General features: G+C 35.5%; 1 protein-coding gene and 1 long non-coding RNA gene across 3 annotated transcripts; one reads left to right on the top strand and one right to left on the bottom strand.

Annotated features, from left to right (window-relative positions):
• The first annotated feature begins 8,426 nt into the window (after positions 1–8,426).
• Positions 8,427–13,597, top strand: LOC130426283 (uncharacterized). 2 transcript variants are annotated; one of them, XM_056752971.1, is made up of 11 exons: positions 8,427–8,805; positions 8,912–9,017; positions 9,886–10,114; positions 10,222–10,489; positions 10,566–10,743; positions 10,860–10,936; positions 11,074–11,254; positions 12,083–12,331; positions 12,458–12,629; positions 12,719–12,849; positions 12,927–13,597. In XM_056752971.1, the coding sequence occupies exons 1-11, from the start codon at positions 8,518–8,520 to the stop codon at positions 13,034–13,036; spliced, it is 1,989 nt and encodes a 662-aa protein (XP_056608949.1). In that variant the 5' UTR covers positions 8,427–8,517; the 3' UTR covers positions 13,037–13,597. The 2 variants fall into 2 exon arrangements, with proteins under 2 accessions (XP_056608949.1, XP_056608948.1); XM_056752970.1 differs by having other exon boundaries at positions 8,429–8,805; positions 8,909–9,017; positions 12,927–13,596.
• Positions 13,598–16,666: 3,069 nt separating this feature from the next.
• On the bottom strand, positions 16,667–17,824 carry LOC130426937 (uncharacterized). Its single transcript, XR_008907245.1, has 4 exons — positions 17,721–17,824; positions 17,469–17,541; positions 17,232–17,342; positions 16,667–16,883 (listed from the first exon to the last, which is right to left on the bottom strand). It is a non-coding gene; the product is annotated as an uncharacterized LOC130426937 (long non-coding RNA).
• Between the last annotated feature and the right edge of the window lie 1,203 nt (positions 17,825–19,027).

The following is a 19,027-nucleotide window of genomic DNA, read 5'->3' on the forward strand; positions in this document are numbered from 1 at the left end:
GATGCCGCTGATTCTTAATACTGTATGATGTTACCTAAACAATCAATGACAGTTTTTTTTGTTTAGTCATAGTTGTTTAAGGGTCTCTTGTTTGTCATGAGTCATTAGACTGTCTACTGATCTTAAGAAAAATTATCCAGGTCCTCCACAATCTTTGCTTTTTCAGCATTTCTGGATATTTGACTCATGTCCAGCAGTAACTGTATGATGTTGAGATTCCTCATTTTACATTGAAGACAATCATGAGACTCATACACAACTATTACAATACAGTCATGGCCAAAATTGTTGGCACCCCTTAAATTTTTTCAGAAAATCAAGTATTTCTCACAGAAAAGTATTGCATTAACACATGTTTTGCTATACACATGTTTATTCCGATTGTGTGTATTGGAACAAACCAAAAAAAAATGAGGGAAAAAGCAATTTTGACAAAATGTCACACAAAACTCCAAAAATGGGCTGGACAAAATTATTGGCACCCTTAACTTAATAATTGGTTGCACACCCTTTGGAACAAATAACTGAAATCAATCGCTTCCTATAACCATTAATTAACTTCTTACACCTCTCAGCAGGAATTTTGGACCACTCTTCCTTTACAAACTGCTTCAGGTCTCTCATATTGGAAGGGCGCCTTTTCCCAACAGCAATTTTAAGATCTCTCCACAGGTGTTCAATGGGATTTAGATCTGGACTCATTGCTGGCCACTTCAGAACTCTCCAGCGCTTTGTTGCCATCCATTTCTGGGTGCTTTTTGAAGTATGTTTGGGGTCGTTGTCCTGCTGGAAGACCCACGATCTTGGACGCAAACCCAGCATTCTGACACTTGGCCCTACATTGCGACCCAAAATCCTTTGGTAATCCTCAGATTTCATGATGCCTTGCACACAGTCCATGCATCCAGTGCCAGAGGCAGCAAAACAACCCCAAAACATCTTTGATCCACCACCATATTTGACTGTAGGTACTGTGTTCTTTTCTTTGTAGGCCTCATTTCCTTTTCGGTAAATAGTAGAACGATGTGCTTTACCAAAAATCTCTATCTTGGTCTCATCTGTCCACAAGACGTTTTCCCAGAAGGATTTTGGCTTGCTCAAGTACATTTTTGCAAACTGTAGTCTTGCCTTTTTATGTCGCTGTGTCAGCAGTGGGGTCCTCCTGGGTCTCCTGCCATAACGTTTCATTTCATTTAAATGTCGACGGATAGTTCGCGCTGACACTGATGCACCTTGAGCCTGCAGGACAGATTGAATTTCTTTGGAACTTGTTTGGGGCTGCTTATCCACCATCCGGACTATCCTGCGTTGCAACCTTTCATCAATTTTTCTCTTTCATCCAAGTCCAGGGAGATTAGCTACAGTGCCATGGGTTGCAAACTTCTTGATAATGTTGCGCACTGTGGACAAAGGAACATCTAGATCTCTGGAGATGGACTTGTAACCATGAGATTGTTGATAATTGTCCACTATTTTGGTTCTCAAGTCCTAAGACAGTTCTCTTCTCCTCTTTCTGCTGTCCATGCTTAGTATGGCACACACAGACACACAATGCCATGACTAAAGCAACTTCTCCCTATTTTGTCTGCTTTCAGGTGTGATTTTTTATATTGCCCACACCTGTTACTAGCCCCAGGTGAGTTTAAAGGAGCATCCCATGCTTGAAACAATCTTATTTATTCACAATTTTGAAAGGGTGCCAATAATTTTGTCCAGCCCATTTTTGGAGTTTTGTGTGACATTATGTCAAATTTGCTTTTTTCCCTCCGTTTTTATGTTTTGTTCCAATACACACAAAGGGAATAAACATGTGTATAGCAATAAATGTGTTAATGCAATACTTTTCTGTGAGAAATACTTGATTTTCTGGAAGAATTTCAGGGGTGCCAACAATTTTGGCCATGACTTTAGATACATTCAGTGCTGCCCACAAAGTCAACACCATTCATTTAAAGACAGGTGGGTGTAAAACCCTGAAAATGGTTTTGGTGTAAATTGTTTTTGTTTCATTTATACATCTTATTTTTTAATTTACTAATGTCTTTCAGAAGATTTAAAAATACATACATGATTTTCAGGAAATTCAACATATTTTTATTACATCAAAACCATTTTCAGAGGTTTACACCCACCTGAGTTTAAATAAATCGTGTTGACTTTGTGTGCAGCACTGAATGTTTCTACGTCTCAGTAGAAAACCTAATGACACATGACAAACAAGAAACCCTTAAACAACTATGACTAAACATAAAAACTGTCATTGATTAATAAGGTAACATCATACAGTATTAAGAATAAGTAGCGTCTAAACTTTTGCAATGAGCTATTTTTAGAATTTCTGAACTTTATATTTCTTTAGTGAAATAACTAGCTCAGGTCAGGACTAAATTAAAAATAAGCCTTAATTTTTTGAAAATCCTCTTATTTTTCCAAATGTTTCAGCTTTTCCAGATTCTGCAAGAGGTGTATAAACTTGCATACCACTGTATATATTTAAGAGTCTTGGGGGCCGCTGGTGGCCATGGTGACCCTAGTTAGCCGCTTAGTTTGGCAATGGCTTGGGCCGGCTCTGGAACAACCAAATAACCACACTTCATAAACATGATATAATCGTGTCAAACAATCACACATTACAATCCTGACAGTCCTATAGCCATGGTGTGAAACCATATTGAAACATTCAAACAAAGTCATGTGTATATATGAACATATTGAAACAATGCGTTTACAGTGGGTGGGGTTTACTTATATAGGCAGAATCTTTGAGGTAAATTCAACTTGAGGGCATTTTGAATCAAAATAAAAAAAAACTCATTCACTATATGCAAACTCTTGAGTTTAATATAATATTGATATTTTTGTGTGGCATGAACAATAAATATGTAAGTTGTTAGGTCCAACCCTCTGTGGTTGTAAAAACACATAAATATCAACATAAAACAATGTCGAATTAATAGAACAATAAAAAAAATTGTTTAGCTTAAATCATGTACATCTACTCGGGAGAGTCCAAAACATTGATCTTGTATCTGTTTTATGAAAACATTTCATGTTGAATACATTTTCTTTAAGATCACCACATCATCACTTAAACTCAACACTGAACACACAAACCTCAATAATGACAATCAACAAACATCAAACATTACAAGCTCATCTAAATACAAGACAACTAACAATGACAAAAACAACAACAACAGAAAGTCAGCAAACGGTAAAACAGAAATACTTTTTAAGAATAATAACCAAATAATTGTACATGATGGGATCCTTTTCTAACCAGTACGAGCTTATGATTCTGTGCACAATGTTTTACAAACAAACCTGGAGTTGGTACATCTCAAGCATTAAATCCAGGTCTAAAAATTAGGTCCAATAAATTCACTAACCATTTTTTATGTTATACCAAGTTTTGCATCTTAAAAAAAGTAAGTTGTATGTTTTTCAGTGTAGGAGCTGCTTATTGTAAAACAAAAAAGAATAAGTGAGAGGATAATAGATGATGTCACGGGTCTACATTTAAGTGTTAATTCTGTGTTTGCGGTCACAGTCCCTTCATGTCTAATACAACTGACCAATATTGAGTAGCTTAGGTCTTGGAAAGTTTCCTAAAAGTTTTGAATAATACAGCACACATTACAGATGTGATCCAAAATGAAAAATGTATGTCATGTTTAATAATGTTAGTGCATTATTTAAAGAGCAAGAAGCCCTTTCTGAAAACAACAGCTGACTGGTTTTACTTGTTTTGACTATTACAGAAGGCTGGTTTAAGATGGTTTTTGACCACTTTTAAACTGCTTAAGGTGGTCTTAGCTTATCAGGCTGCTAGATCAGATGATTCCACAAACTAAAGCAACACAAATCAACATGAAACAAGTAACATACAGTTAAAAAAATCATCTAAAAACCCATTGCACAAAGAAATTTGCGGTGTTTTTCAATTTAACTATCATAAAAAAGATGAATTAACCAAAAATAATAATGAAGTTTAATACAAGAATATTTTTTAATTTACTCAAAGAAGCATGGCTATGTCCTAATGTACATATGTTAAATATAAACAAATAAACTGATCTAAACTCTCTGTATTTTAAATGAAAATGAATTACTGTCTGCTAAAATGCACTTTGTACATTAACACTTATCCGAATGATCTTTATTCCACTAAACTTTAAAATAGCATATTTAAAAATTTCAATTAAATTACACCAGCGAATGTAAAGTAAACCAATAAAAATTACACTCGTCTTAAGTAAACAATGCCAGTGGCAAATAATGGACAAATACTTACTTTGTTTCAGGTTTCTTTGGTCAAATGTTAATAGAAGAACACCAAGATCCTGGAAGTCATGATATATAAGGGTCAGACACAACTGTGAGTAAACGCTCATCTCAGCTTTACATCACTGTAAAGGTACTGTATGTTTCATCTCTTTTCATTTACTTTGATTTGTATTAATAAGACTGCTGGAGGAGATTGATTCAATGAATTATATTATATAACAATGCAGAAATGTTCTTATTCTTCACTATTTTCTTTTTGAGTTTGTTTTCTGTTTATGCCAAAGTTTAATCAAAACATTGTCTTGACAGGTTTCAGCTCAATTTAACAGAATGATGAAGGTTTTTCTACTGGCACTGGTTCTTGCACTGGTGTTGACTGATGGTGAGTCTGAAGCTGCTGATGTTTCTTGAGGCGGCGGATTATTTTAGTTTTACATATGAGAACTCAAGTGTATAAACACAACCAACGTTATGTTTCTTATGTTTATAATGACTTATTGTGCTGCAGGATCTGCTTTGAAATGTTACAAGTGTTTGGGTTGGAAATGTGAAGTGACAGAAGAGACGTGTGCTCCTGAAAAAGATGCCTGTGTCTCCTTTAGATCCGACAACACTCCTTGTGAGTTTATCCATCACTGGGTATCATGTGTATCTACAATGAATTATACTTTAAAAGAAGCACACACATATAGCTGTCATTCATTACATGCAACTTTGGAGAGTTAGTAAACATACTCACAACTTACTTTTATTTTGGTTTGACAAAGAAAACGTTTATCATAATGGATGTTCTAAGCATATATGATATATCACAAGAACTACAGATTTAACCAAAGACATGAATCACTGTTTTATTGCTTCTAGCACATACAGTAGGATCATTTTTAAATCATGTAGGTGTAAACACGAGTCAAGAAAGTTAAAGGCACTTTCTGATTTATATTCTTTCCTGTTTCTCTAGATCCTCCCATGTTGGGGTGCATCACCATGTCACGGTGTGAGAAAATGCCTTGGTCCAACCCAGATATTATGGGATGCTGTACAACAGACCTGTGCAATGCACCTGTCAAACCAGATAACAAGTAGTGGGAGAGGAAGCAACGAGAATAAAGCACTTTGGGTGTAAAGTGGAAAAGTGCTATATTAATACTACATTCATTTATCTATGGGCTCTTTTATTTCATTAAGGCACATCTTTACATGAATAGATAAATTAGATCTTTCTTTTCCTCTTTAAATACTTCATACTGTTTAGCCTAAAGCTTACAATAAATGCAGCGCAATATAAACAAAGTTGTCTCTGTTGTAATTCTGCACATTTCAATCGTGTTGTCCTCATAATGGAATAAATCCAACTGTCCATTCTCTATGCCCCATATCTGAACCTCACAGGAAGAGCTGGAGTCTATTAAATTACTTGCTGCAGTATTAAGTTTATGAAAGTACACTCCTTCATCATCAAAAGATTGAGTACATGTACAAACCAAATACATGTAGACTTTTCTTGGAGTATACATTAAATACAATATTACTTTAAGTGTATTTTTAAGAAGTGCTTATGTTAGTTCTTTTTGACAGTTATTTCCTACATTTTTAGAATAAACAAATTAAATGAATGTGTTTCATTTTAAATAAATTAAAAACTCAATTGAACGTAATAAACAAATTAACATGCCAAACTATTGTTTTGCTGAATGAATACGATAAACATGACCAAGAAGGTGAAAATGAACCATTTTACAAAGAAATCTATAAAGCCACACACGTGTAATATAAACTAAGGTTTATAATGAATGTCTGCGACAGTACAGTCTATGTACGTAATTTTCATTCACTTCTTCCCAATATTATGGACTATTTAGCAGTTGAAAGGGAATAGTGAATGAGGAAGCAAATTCAGATTTCATTCCATTGATACCCATTGCGTGGCTTTTGTCATATAGGCACTAGCTTAACGTCAGCAGTGATGTTCATCCGGTGAGAAGTTAGCAGAGGTAGTTTTGAAAACCTCTTAAACATGAAGACTTTTTCGTTACAAATGTATTTCTTATTTTAGATTAGTATCAGGTTCATAGACATCAAATGTCAAGGTTTGTGCATTTCTGTAGAGATTACAGTTGTACTGGGCTACTGGCACCAGGTTACTTGTGATTTACTGTAGATTTAAATGTATGTAATTTAATGGCAAAAGTTTGTTCAAAGATAAATTAATATTAAACATTAACAAGTCTTTAGCTTAACAGAAAGAAAACTATAAAATAAAAGTCTCATGCAAAGCATTTTGGGAACCAGAAAACTTAATTAACCTTCTTTTCTGTGTTTTGGTTCCCAGACTGCTTTGCATGAAGCTGTTATTTTATCGCTTTTTAATAAGTGGCATAAAATGTTTAAATAAAAAGACAGGTGTGTATTGGTAAATGTGAAAAGGTGTGTTCTAGGGAAACACAGTATTAGCCAACAATTTGTTCAACATGCTCTTATGACTAGTATGCTATACCACGTCATTACAATATTCCAAGTGGGATTAATTCACACCGTTATTTGAGGACGTGACCACAACATTTCTGGGACTTTTTGAACAAGATCACCCCACTGAGTGAAGCACAAAGAGAATGTATGATACATTGAATGACAATTAATGGACCAAGGGGGCGCCTTCATCGTGGTCTTCCTCATTATCTGGTTAAACAACGTCCCCATTGAGAAGAGCCACATTGTGAAGCATTGAAATATGTTAAATCGCTGTTTATTCAACTCAAATTTTCCTGAATTTATCAGCAGTACTAATGGACAAAGAGAATATATACATTATGTTTAGTCATATGAATATTTACATTAATTATCTATGCAAGCAGTGAACAATGATTTGCAAGTTACCACATATTAACAGATGTAGGCTACATTAATGTGATGTGTTTTTCATGTTGTGATATGCTCAATTGCAGTAGGCCTACTTGAAAAAATGACAGGTCACATGTTACACAGACATTAAAAAGCGTCTTTAACTTGCGTATGGTTTAATATATATAACGTTAAGTCTACTTCAAAGACGTGTGTGTGGAACGCCCCTTTAAGATAGACATATTAAAGCACTGCATTTTCGCAACAAAGTCACAAATTTACTCTACTATCTAGCATCTTATATGTTAACTTTACGCCACAGCACTTTAACAAATGTGACTGCAACGCAAAGAAACGCGTTGTTTGGTAGTAATACTCACTTTTGACAACAGATAAGTAGCCTATCCTAAGTATGTGTCACTGGGTGCTTCAGAATGTGGGCATTCGGTCATACAACTGTGTTTTCTCATACTACATAGTAGGTAATATCGTTTAAAATACTCCATTACATTTACCCTTCCAAAACTTTTCTAAAGAAAAAATTTGGATCTGACTTTGACACCAAATGCATTTTTTCACTTGTTTCGGTCGTGCAACTGTATTCAACAACTGGAAACATGTTGGTTTGTTTATTTCAAATACTATTTGTAATGGATTTTTATGAATCCAAAAACTGTTATTTTTGGATTTTTTGAAGGTGACTAAAATGCTTCTTATATAATCAACCAAATTCTTTCTCTATGTAAATTTTATATATATAAATGTACATTTTCTAATAGCAAACCTATTTTTATAGTCTTTCTACAAGAGATAAAACTGTATTTAAAAACAATTATGCTTTCTTCCAATATAAAAGCTATATAAAAATTTGCTCTGCTTATAAGCTTTTCAACCTATTTAATTTGTAATATTTTTATTATTTGTGTAACTCCCTCTCATGCTTTTGTTTTATTTTTATTATTATTATTATTTTTCTCGTGTCTTGTCTGTTTCGAGCCATGGTAATGTTTTTAATTTTCTCTCTTTTCATTAATCCAAGTGTTAAGCTTCTGTTGTAACATTGTTTTGTTATAACAAAATGTTCAATAAAGGATAAAAAAAAACATAGTAGGTACGTATGCGTAATCGGACGCAATAGTACACGCACGTCCAAATCTCGCGAGAAATAGTGCACCATCCGGGAAATCTCGACTACTTGTTTTATGAAGACCGAAGTTTCTGACATACTATTCGTTCGCACACAGCTTTTCGCCTAGTGTATACTATGGTAGTATGCGATTTCGGATTCAGCCATTGACTACACCTCTAGCCCCGCCCACTGGTCGAGCACGACAGTACTGACGTCACACAAATATCGCGGAACCAGATTAGAGCGAGTAAGCGATAAACATGCCGTTAAAGATCGCCAAATATTGTGCGGTGCCTGGTTGTGGAAGAACACAGTCGCTACATAATCTTCCGTCGGATTCCGACATTAGGAATGCGTGGTTGAAGTTTATTTTTAAAGACGTTCCGGCTCACGTGGCTAAAACATTTAGCGTCTGTTCGCTTCATTTCACGGCGGATTCCTTCGTAAACAAGGCACAGGTCGACGCTGGATTTGCGGAGAGACTACGGTTAAAAAGCTGTGCTCTGCCGTCAATATTGGATCCGACAGGGATGGCGCAGCAATCGTACGTGAGTAAAACATGTTTGTACTATGCGTCACTAATACACTCTTTCTTTGTTAGAGACCGCTTGATATGCCCTGATAGTGTTACTTTTCTCACCATATTCACAGAAGGCTCCAACTAAGCAGGACGTAGCTTGTCAAACAGACACACAGAAGTGTACATCTCAGGGCACACAGCTGTCCTGTGGAACATTGGGACTTAACATCAGAAGCAAAGGTTTGTATGTTGTATACACACATACACATTAAGATCGAGAAGTGTGCATCTCAGTCAACTTGTCAAATGTGCATATGAAGTTTTGTTGTTGGTCATCGTCTTTATTGTTACTAGAGGCTTGTCATAAAAATGGAAAACATTGTAATTTTTGGTGTGTGTGTGTTACTGGTTGATTGGCTGTGACTTAACTATCACACATGTGACCCTGGACGACAAAACTTTTTGAAAATACGGTTTTACATCATCCGAAAGCTGAAGAAATAAGCTTTCTATTGATATATGGTTTGTTAGGATATGACACTATCTGGCGGAACAACAACTATTTACAAAGATGGAATCTGAGGGTGCAAAAAAATCTTAATATTGATTAAATCGCCTTTGAAGTTGTTAATCTGAGGCACTGTAGCAGACCATCCACTCACAAAAAGAAAGTTTTTATACATTTACGGTAGGAAATGTATTAAATATCTTCATGGGACATGATCTTTACTTAATATCCTAATGATTTTTGGCAAAAAGAAAAATCTGCTATTTTCGCCCCTACAATGTATTTTTGCCGATTACTAAAAATATTCCTGTGCTACTTTAGACTGGGTTTGTTGTCCAGGGTCACATATATGCTTAGTTTTAAGTTGGTAAGTGATTTAGGACACAACATATTTGTAAAAAATTTTGGCATAAAAGTATCTGTATTTTTTTTGTAGCTTTTCTATAGCTCAGTGGTAAGAGCATTGCGTTAACAAGCAAGGTTGTGGGTTCGATTCCCAGGGGATTGCAAATACCTACGTAAAATGAATAGGATAAAGCAATGTAAGTCGCTTTGGATAAAAGCGTCTGCCAAATGCCTAAAATGTAAATGTTTTTATAGGAACAGAGACAGGGGTGTGGTGTAAAAGTATAGGTGTTTCAACCACTTCATCTGGTGAAACTTTCACACCTTTGGCTCCGCTACCTTGGACTTCAGCACCTCTGAAGGATTCAAGGCCAAGAAAAAGAGCTCGTCTAGAACTGGAGGGGGAGGAATGTGCTTCATTTGAGGTCTTTGATCAGCAGGACACGACAGCAGTCACCACTGCCACAGAGTCATCACAACGTCAGTGAGTGATTTTTATCTTATTGACTCATGTTATAGCATTTTTAAGAGCATACATACTTGAAATCTGGTGGAATGTAATTTGTTTATTGTTTTTAATTTCATTTGAAGATGTATGTCGACACGGGAGGATTCAAAATACATTGTATTTGAAAACTGCCTCCTGCAGCTGTTTGATACCTGCCCATTGTGCTCGAGACGCTGTGATGTTCGGGCTCGAAGGAAAGGGACTTTTGTTGCAGTAGATCAACTGTGCCCACATTGTCATTACTTCCGACAATGGAAAAGCCAACCTGTTGTTGGGAGCACACCCTTGGGCAACCTCCAGTTATCTGCTGCCATATATTTCACTGGTGGATCGTTCTTCCAATTAGAGAAGGTATTTGTAAAGGGAATAATAATAAAAAACATAATTTTAGTATTCTTTACAACAATTTATTGTTTTTGGCTTTTAGATATTCAACACAATGCATGTCAAGACCATTACACACAGAACTTTCCGAAAGCATGCCAGCATGTATCTGGAACCAGCAATTATTTACACGTGGAAGAAGGAACAAGAAGAACTGTTGCAGCAGCTAAGCCAGGGGGACAAAGTCATTTTGGGTGGTGATATGAGAGCGGACTCACCAGGTGAAAGAAGACTTGTGTTTGCAGTGTACATTTATTAAGGTTGTATTCACTGTTTTTGTCACTTGCTTAACCACATCAAACCCACATGTATTTGTACTCACACAATTCTCTTTCAGGCCATTCGGCAAAGTATGGGAGCTACACGGTTATGGACCTCAAGAGCAACATCATCTTGGACATACAGCTAGTGCAGGTAAGCAACAAAACATCTATCAATTCAATTGCACTCCCTAAATATAGCTTTCAATGTAAGAAAAAAAATGTTATGTAATGTTTTCTTCAACTTGTTTATTTTTGATTTAACAGTTTTAACTTTTGTTCTTAACCCAGAGCAATGAGGTTGCTGGCAGCTACCATATGGAAAAGGAGGGACTGAAAAGAAGTCTTGAGTTTCTGGAGGCACACGGTGTGAGGCTTGAATGTATCGTTACAGACCGTCACCCACAAATTCAACATTTATTGAGGGAATGTAAAATAACACAGTTCTATGATGTCTGGCATCTGGAGAAAGGTAACTTTTTCACTAGATGTAAATTTAGACTTTGAGTTGAAGTAAAAAATAGTATTTATGCAGCTGCGAAACTATCTGAATAGGAATGGTATTTCAGATATATTTCAGTCTGGTTTTGAAATGCTACACAGCACTGAGACGCAACTTTGGAAAGTCTAATGGCATTAATGTGGTTAAGATCTCAGCTCTGCATTCAACTTTTTTGACCTTGATATCTTGCTATCTCGCTTGGAGTGATGCATCGGTGTCAGAGGCACTGTACCTAGTAGGTTTCGATCCTTCCTCTTCTTCTGTTGTGCATGCAACATGTGATATTCCTCAGGGATCAACTCTGGCACCGTTACTATTCACACTGTACATGTTACCCAATGAGATTTGGGGTATCCTGTCATTGCTATGACGATGACACGCCGGTTCAATATCGTATTAAATTCAAAATCTTGTTGGTTGTCTTCAAAACCCTAAATAATCTAGCTCCTCAATATCTGTCAAAGCTGTTTACTGCGCATTATCCAGGCAGATCGCTCAGATCACAGACCAGTCATCTTTTACAGGTACCCAGATCTAGACTATGATGTAGGGGGGACAGAGCCCTGGTAATAGCTTGCCCAAAGTTGTGGAACAAATTGCCTTTATATATCAAAACAGCGCCCACAATGTTTTGGTTCAGAAGACTTTTATAAACCTTTCCAAACTGTTTTCTTGTTCGTTTCATGTCTTGTGAAGGTATAATGTTCATTTCTGTTAATCTACATTACCCACAATCAAGGTTGTTTAAAATGTGCTTTATAAATGTAATAAAATTGAAACTTAATTTACTTCTTTCAGGCCTGTCAAAGAAGTTGGAACATATTGGCAGAGATAAGGACTGTCAAGTGGTGAAAAAGTGGCAGCGTAGCATAAAGAATCATGTTTACTGGACTGCAGCTTCTTCCAAAACAGCAGAGGAGAGAGTAGCGAAATGGACATCGATGGTAAACCACATTCAAGACATTCACGTACACGACGACCCAGCCTACCCACAGTGTGCACATGAAATCCGTGCATCGAAGGACCGCAGGAAATGGTTCCAACAAGGTGTCCACATTATATTTACTTATTTTAAATTACAGAAATGCAATGTTTAAAGGTTTGAAATCCACAGGTCAATTTGATATAATTTGAGGAAAAGTACATTTGTAATTTTTTCTTATTTGTTGACAGGAACTAAAGCACTGAACACGGTCCAAAAGCTTCTTGCAAACAGGAGAATTCTGAAAGACGTAAAGAAACTCAGCCCTCACTTTCAAACTTCATCTTTGCAAGCGTTTCACAGTGTAATTTTACGCTTTGCTCCAAAAACCGTGGTATATCCTTATCATGGAATGTTATGCAGGTGTGTATGAAAGTATTTCAGTAACTTGAACCTCTATGAAGATGTCTTTATTGCCTTTGCTGATGTAATTTTTAACTTTTTTACTCTAGACTGTACTTGGCAGGTATGCATTTCAACGAGAACTCCAATCGTCCTGGAAAACCAACGTATAAGCCGTTGTTTCCTAAAGCCAAAAAGGGAGAATACTCTACACGGGCAATAAAGTCACAGGCAACATATCGTAAGTTTAACAAATGCATTGACTGAACCATAAATATTGTTAATTATAATGACACTTTTGCAATTTTACTTTTTCAGGTTACGTCAAGAATCTGATGACATTCCTTTTTGAAAAGGTGATCACAGACCCTCTTCACATGGAAGATATTCACAAAATCAAGGTCCCTGAAACACTCACCTCAATATGACAGACCCTCCAAGGAAGAAGCCACCGTTAGGCATGTTCAGTCAAGGGGAGGTCTAAATCGACATAACTGCCTGCAGCATCAGGAAACTCTTGCCGTATACACAGGACAACCCAAGACGGGATAACAACCCTGTTCCTCCTGGCCAGATAGTCCCAGCACCAGCTCACAAAACTCCTGTATGCCCAGTGCCCGTAACGTCTAATGTGAAAGACATTGACAAAGTCAGAGATATTGCTATGTCTTATTATAGTAAATTGATGAAAAAAAATGTAATATTTATGATGTTAATATGTAATAAAAGCATACAAAACATTACAGAAGTTTTTTTCCTCAAAACACAGATTTTCCATTGAAAAATACTATTGTGTATATAATAAATGCAATTACTGTTCTTGTCTTTTTAGGTTGTTACCTGGTTAAGTACTACACACAGTTAACAGCATGACCCATTACCCAGACTTTGAGCCAGTTTGCCAATTTAACACTTTTAATGTAAATTTTATTGAGGAGCTGCAAAACACCCAGTCAATGTTATAACCAATGTATGTCTATGTGAAATACACTGAACAGGAATTGAAAATGTAATACATTTAATTTGTGATTCAGTAAAATGACTGTTAATGAAATATTACTTACAAGTGTTTTAAAAAAATATACGAATAAATTAATGCAGCATTGTGATCCCTAATTTAGCGCACTGACTGACACCGTGTGGAGAATTAGTCACATGTTTACCAGCCACTGTTTTCTCAGATCATCTTTATTTGATTAAAGCTTTAAATTAGGATAAGTTTGTAAGAATCTAACAGTAATCCACAGAACAGACCTTTTTTGTCAAAACCATAAGGCATGTTTATTTCTCTTTTTAAAATGGAAAACTCGTGCATAGATTGATATTTTTCTAATGTTAAGAATCTATCAACAAGGGTTTAGTAAAATATATGGTTCAGTATATTGGTAACAAATACATTCACAGAGTTTATATGTCACATCTATAATGCAAAATCTCATAGATAAAGCTGGAATTTCCCAGAGGTGTTTAGTCAAACAGGCGTTTGCAGCTCTTTGAAATAAAGGTAACAAGAAGTATGGACACACTGCTTTAACAAGCACTTCCAGTGTTCAATTCCACGGTGATGAAGGTCTATTGGACATTCTGCAGGAAGTAAATATCACAGATATTACTACAGAAGTTCAGTCCTCCTATGGCGTAAGTAATTATATAAATTGGTCCAGATCATGTTTATAATTTAAATTATTATAATCAAATAAAACAATAAACATCACAGTCATAAATTAAAATGAATGATAACATACACAACTATGTCGAAAGATTGTGTTTGTGATTTGAATATAACTGTTGATTAATTATTGTGTGTCATTTAAAACTTTACATAATTATACAACATTGACAAGTTTTTAAACATAGAAATAAAGGGAGAAGATGATAGAGATGATGAAGAATGTGTGAGAATGAGAAGACAAAAGAGACGAACAATTGGATTCCTTAAAGTTAACTTGGACAAATCCAGGCTGATCACTGCTTATGTGAGAGTTGATCCAAGACTGGTATTGAGACACTCTGGTACACACACCAGGATAGCCGGCAAGAGCGCACTTATGACCAAAGCTCACAACACCAGACTGAACCCACAGAATGCTGTTATTATTGACCATTGGACTTCCAGAATCTGCCTGCATAGAAAACCATATATTTAAATCTCTGACACGGTAGCAAGCCACGGAAAGTAGATGTCCTACAGTAGATCCTTTCGAGCATGAGTCATTACCCACCATGGTAACACCGGCACACAAAATGTTTCTTGTAATGAAACCTCCATAAGCGTTGTTACAATCAGCCGCCAGACAGACTGGTCGAATGTAATTGTGGAATGTCACAGAAGAAGAGAGCATATGGAGAGTTATGTCATTTTGGCTTGTTGAGTCATAGTTGGGATGATAAATGACTTTGCTTACTATATCACATTTGGGTTCGAGCCTGATGCGGTCGGACGTCCCAAAGGGACTTTAATATATGGTACAGTGATTCTGAAGATAGAAAATTCAGTATTAATAATTTTGATCAATCTACTGCAATGTATACTCACCCCCACTTTATTGGTTACAGCTGCTAGCACTGGGTTGGACCCCCGTTTGCGTTCAGGACTGCCTTAATTCTTTGTGGTATAGATTTAACAATTAAGATGTTGGAAAGTGGACATGATTCTTCAGTACCTTTACAGCGTTACTTGTTGTTTTGAGTTGATATGTATGTGCTTTTTACAACCAAAGAGGGTTTGACTTAACAACTTACATATGTTTTGTTCATGGCACACAAATGCATACATAATTTGTTATATTCAAGAGTTTGCATATAGTGAATGAGGTTTTTTATTTTGATTCAAAAAAATGCCCTCAAGTTGAATTTACCTAAAAGATTCTGTCTATATAAGTAAACCCCACCCACTGTAAACGCATTGTTTCAATATGTTCATATACACACATGACTTTGTTTGAATGTTTCAATATGGTTTCACACCATGGCTATAGGACTGTCACGATTATAAAGTGTGATTGTTTGACACGATTATGTCATGATTATAAAGTCTGATTGTTTGGTTGTGCAATTAATTGTCATGTGATTTATCATTCACTTTGTGCTTCACACATCGAATAATTGTTACGAATAGTTGTGACTTCCCTGCAAACACAGTACGTCTAAAAGACTTCTCCAGTTAGTCTTCCTTTGGTCAGCGTGACATTACTTTGTAACCACGTTCTGAGGACATCTTGGCAAAGATCCATTTTTCTGGATCTTGTTCAAAAAGATCCAGAAATGTTGTGGTCACGTCCTCAAATAACGGTGTGAATTAATCCCACATAGAATGTTGTAGTGACGTGGTAACGCCTACTGGTCTCCAGATGACCTGGACACTGGTAGATTTAATTCTTTGTGAATTGTCAGATTCACACCCAACACATTTTAAAAGGAGATCATTTTTTCAATGGAGAGAATTTTTCTTCCAGAAATGTGAAAATACTGTTAATAACTGAATTAATCTCTCAAAGTTACCAAAAGTGAAAAGACTTTAAAGTTTTGAGCATATCCCACATATCCAAACTAAAACTGAAATCACATGAGGGCATCATGAAATTATATAGTGGACTATAATTGTACAATATATTCAGACATTTTCAGAAAGAAAGATAAGAATTTTGAAAGCAAAACACAACTTCACACGAAGCCAACCAGACTACAGAGGACGCATGTATGTGCTGCTGACACAGAGGAGTATAGATAAGAACATGCTGCTGAATTCTGGATTCACTGATATTTGACAGATTTACCAACAAGTAGCTTAAGACTTTCATAAACTTAATACTGCAGCAAGTAATTTAATAGACTCCAGCTCTTCCTGTGAGGTTCAGATATGGGGCATAGAGAATGGACAGTTGGATTAATTCCATTATGAGGACAACACGATTGAAATGTGCAGAATTACAACAGAGACAACTTTGTTTATTTTGAGCTAAATTTATTGTAAGCTTTAGGCTAAACAGTATGAAGTATTTAAAGAGGAAAAGAAAGATCACATTTATCTATTCATGTAAAGATGTGCCTTAATGAAATAAAAGAGCCCATAGATAAATGAATGTAGTATTAATATAGCACTTTTCCACTTTACACCCAAAGTGCTTTATTGTCGTTGCTGCCTCTCCCACTACTTGTTATCTGGTTTGACAGGTGCATTGCACAGGTCTGTTGTACAGCATCCCATAACATCAGGGCTGGACCAAGGCATTTTCTCACACCGTGACATGGTGATGCACCCCAACATGGGAGGATCTATAGAAAAAGGAAAGAATATAAATCAGAAAGTGCCTTTAACTTTCTTGACTTGTGTTTACACCTACATGATATAAAAATGATCCTACTGTATGTGCAAGAAGCAATAAAACAGTGATTCATGTCTTTGGTTACATCTGTTGTTCTTGTGATATATCATATATGCTTAGAACATCCATTATATAGATGATAAAAGTTTTCTTTGTCAAACCAAAATAAAAGTAAGTTGTGAGTATGTTTACTAACTCTTCAAAGTTACATGTAATGAATGACAGCTATATGTGTGTGCTTCTTTTAAAGTATAATTCATTGTAGATACACATGATACCCAGTGATGGATAAACTCACAAGGAGTGTTGTCGGATCTATAGGAGACACAGGCATCTTTTTCAGGAGCACACGTCTCTTCGGTCACTTCACATTTCCAACCCAAACACTTGTAACATTTCAAAGCAGATCCTGCAGCACAATAAGTCATTATAAACATAAGAAACATAACGTTGGTTGTGTTAATACACTTGAGTTCTCGTATGTAAAACTAAAATAATCCGCCGCCTCAAGAAACATCAGCAGCTTCAGACTCACCATCAGTCAACACCAGTGCAAGAACCAGTGCCAGTAGAAAAACCTTCATCATTCTGTTGAATTGAGCTGAAACCTGTCAAGACAATGTTTTGATTAAACTTTGGCATAAACAGAAAACAAACTCAAAAAGAAAATAGTGAAGAATAAGAACATTTCTGAATTGTTATATAATATAATTCATTGAATCAATCTCCTCCAGCAGTCTTTTTAATACAAATCAAAGTAAATGAAAAGGGATGAAACATACAGTACCTTTACAGTGATGCAAAGCTGAGATGAGCGTTTACTCACAGTTGTGTCTGACCCTTATATATCATGACTTCCAGGATCTTGGTGTTCTTCTATTAACATTTGACCAAAGAAACCTGAAACAAAGTAAGTATTTGTCCATTATTTGCCACTGGCATTGTTTACTTAAGACGAGTGTCATTTTTATTGGTTTACTTTACTTTCTCACAGCTGGTGTTATTTAATTGTCATTTTTTAATATGGTATTTTAAAGTTTAGTGGAATAAAGATCATTCGGATAAGTGTTAATGTACAAAGTGCATTTTAGCAGACAGTAATTCATTTTCATTTAAAATACAGAGAGTTTAGATCAGTTTATTTGTTTATATTTAACATATGTTCATTAGGACATAGCCATGCTTCTTTGAGTAAATAAAAAAATGTTTTTGTATTAAACTGCATAATTATTTTAGATTAATTCATCATTTTTATGATAGTTAAATTGAAAAACACGGGAATTTTCTTACTACAATGGGTTTTTAGATGATTTTATTAACTGTATGTTACTTGTTTCATGTTGATTTGTGTTGCTTTAGTTTGTGGAATCATCTGATCTAGCAGCCTGATAAGTTAAGACCACCTTAAGCAGTTTAAAAGTGGTCAAAACCATCTTAAACCAGCCTTCTGTAATAGTCAAAACAAGTAAAACCAGTCAGCTGTTGTTTTCAGAAAGGGCTTCTTGCTCTTTAAATAATGCACTAACATTATTAAACATGACATACATTTTTCATTTTGGATCACATCTGTAATGTGTGCTGTATTATTCAAAACTTTAATGAAACTTATCCAAGATGTAAGCTACTCAATATTGGTCAGTTGTATTAGACATGAAGGGACTGTGACCGCAAACACAGAATTAACACTTAAATGTAGACCCGTGACATCATCTATTATCCTCTCACTTATTATTTTTTTGTTTTAAGATAAGCAGCTGCTACACGGTAAAACATACAACTTACTTATTTCACCGTTTGATGACTTCCTTTTGTTGTTTTTGTCATTGTTAGTTGTATTGTATTTAGATGAGGTTGTAATGTTTGATGTTTGTTGATTGTCACTATTGAGGTTTGTGTGTTCAGTGTTGAGTTTAAGTGATGATGTGGTGATCTTAAAGAAAATGTATTCAACATGAAATGTTTTCATAAAACAGATACAAGATCAATGTTTTGGCCTCTAGACTATATACATGATTTAAGCTAAATAAATAAATGAATTAATTATTTTAAATAAATGTGTGGATTGTTTTATTAATTCTACATTGTTTTTTGTTG

The sequence above is a fragment of the Triplophysa dalaica genome, chromosome 7 (genome assembly GCF_015846415.1).
Source record: "Triplophysa dalaica isolate WHDGS20190420 chromosome 7, ASM1584641v1, whole genome shotgun sequence".
In the NCBI taxonomy this organism is placed as follows: Eukaryota; Metazoa; Chordata; class Actinopteri; order Cypriniformes; family Nemacheilidae; genus Triplophysa; species Triplophysa dalaica.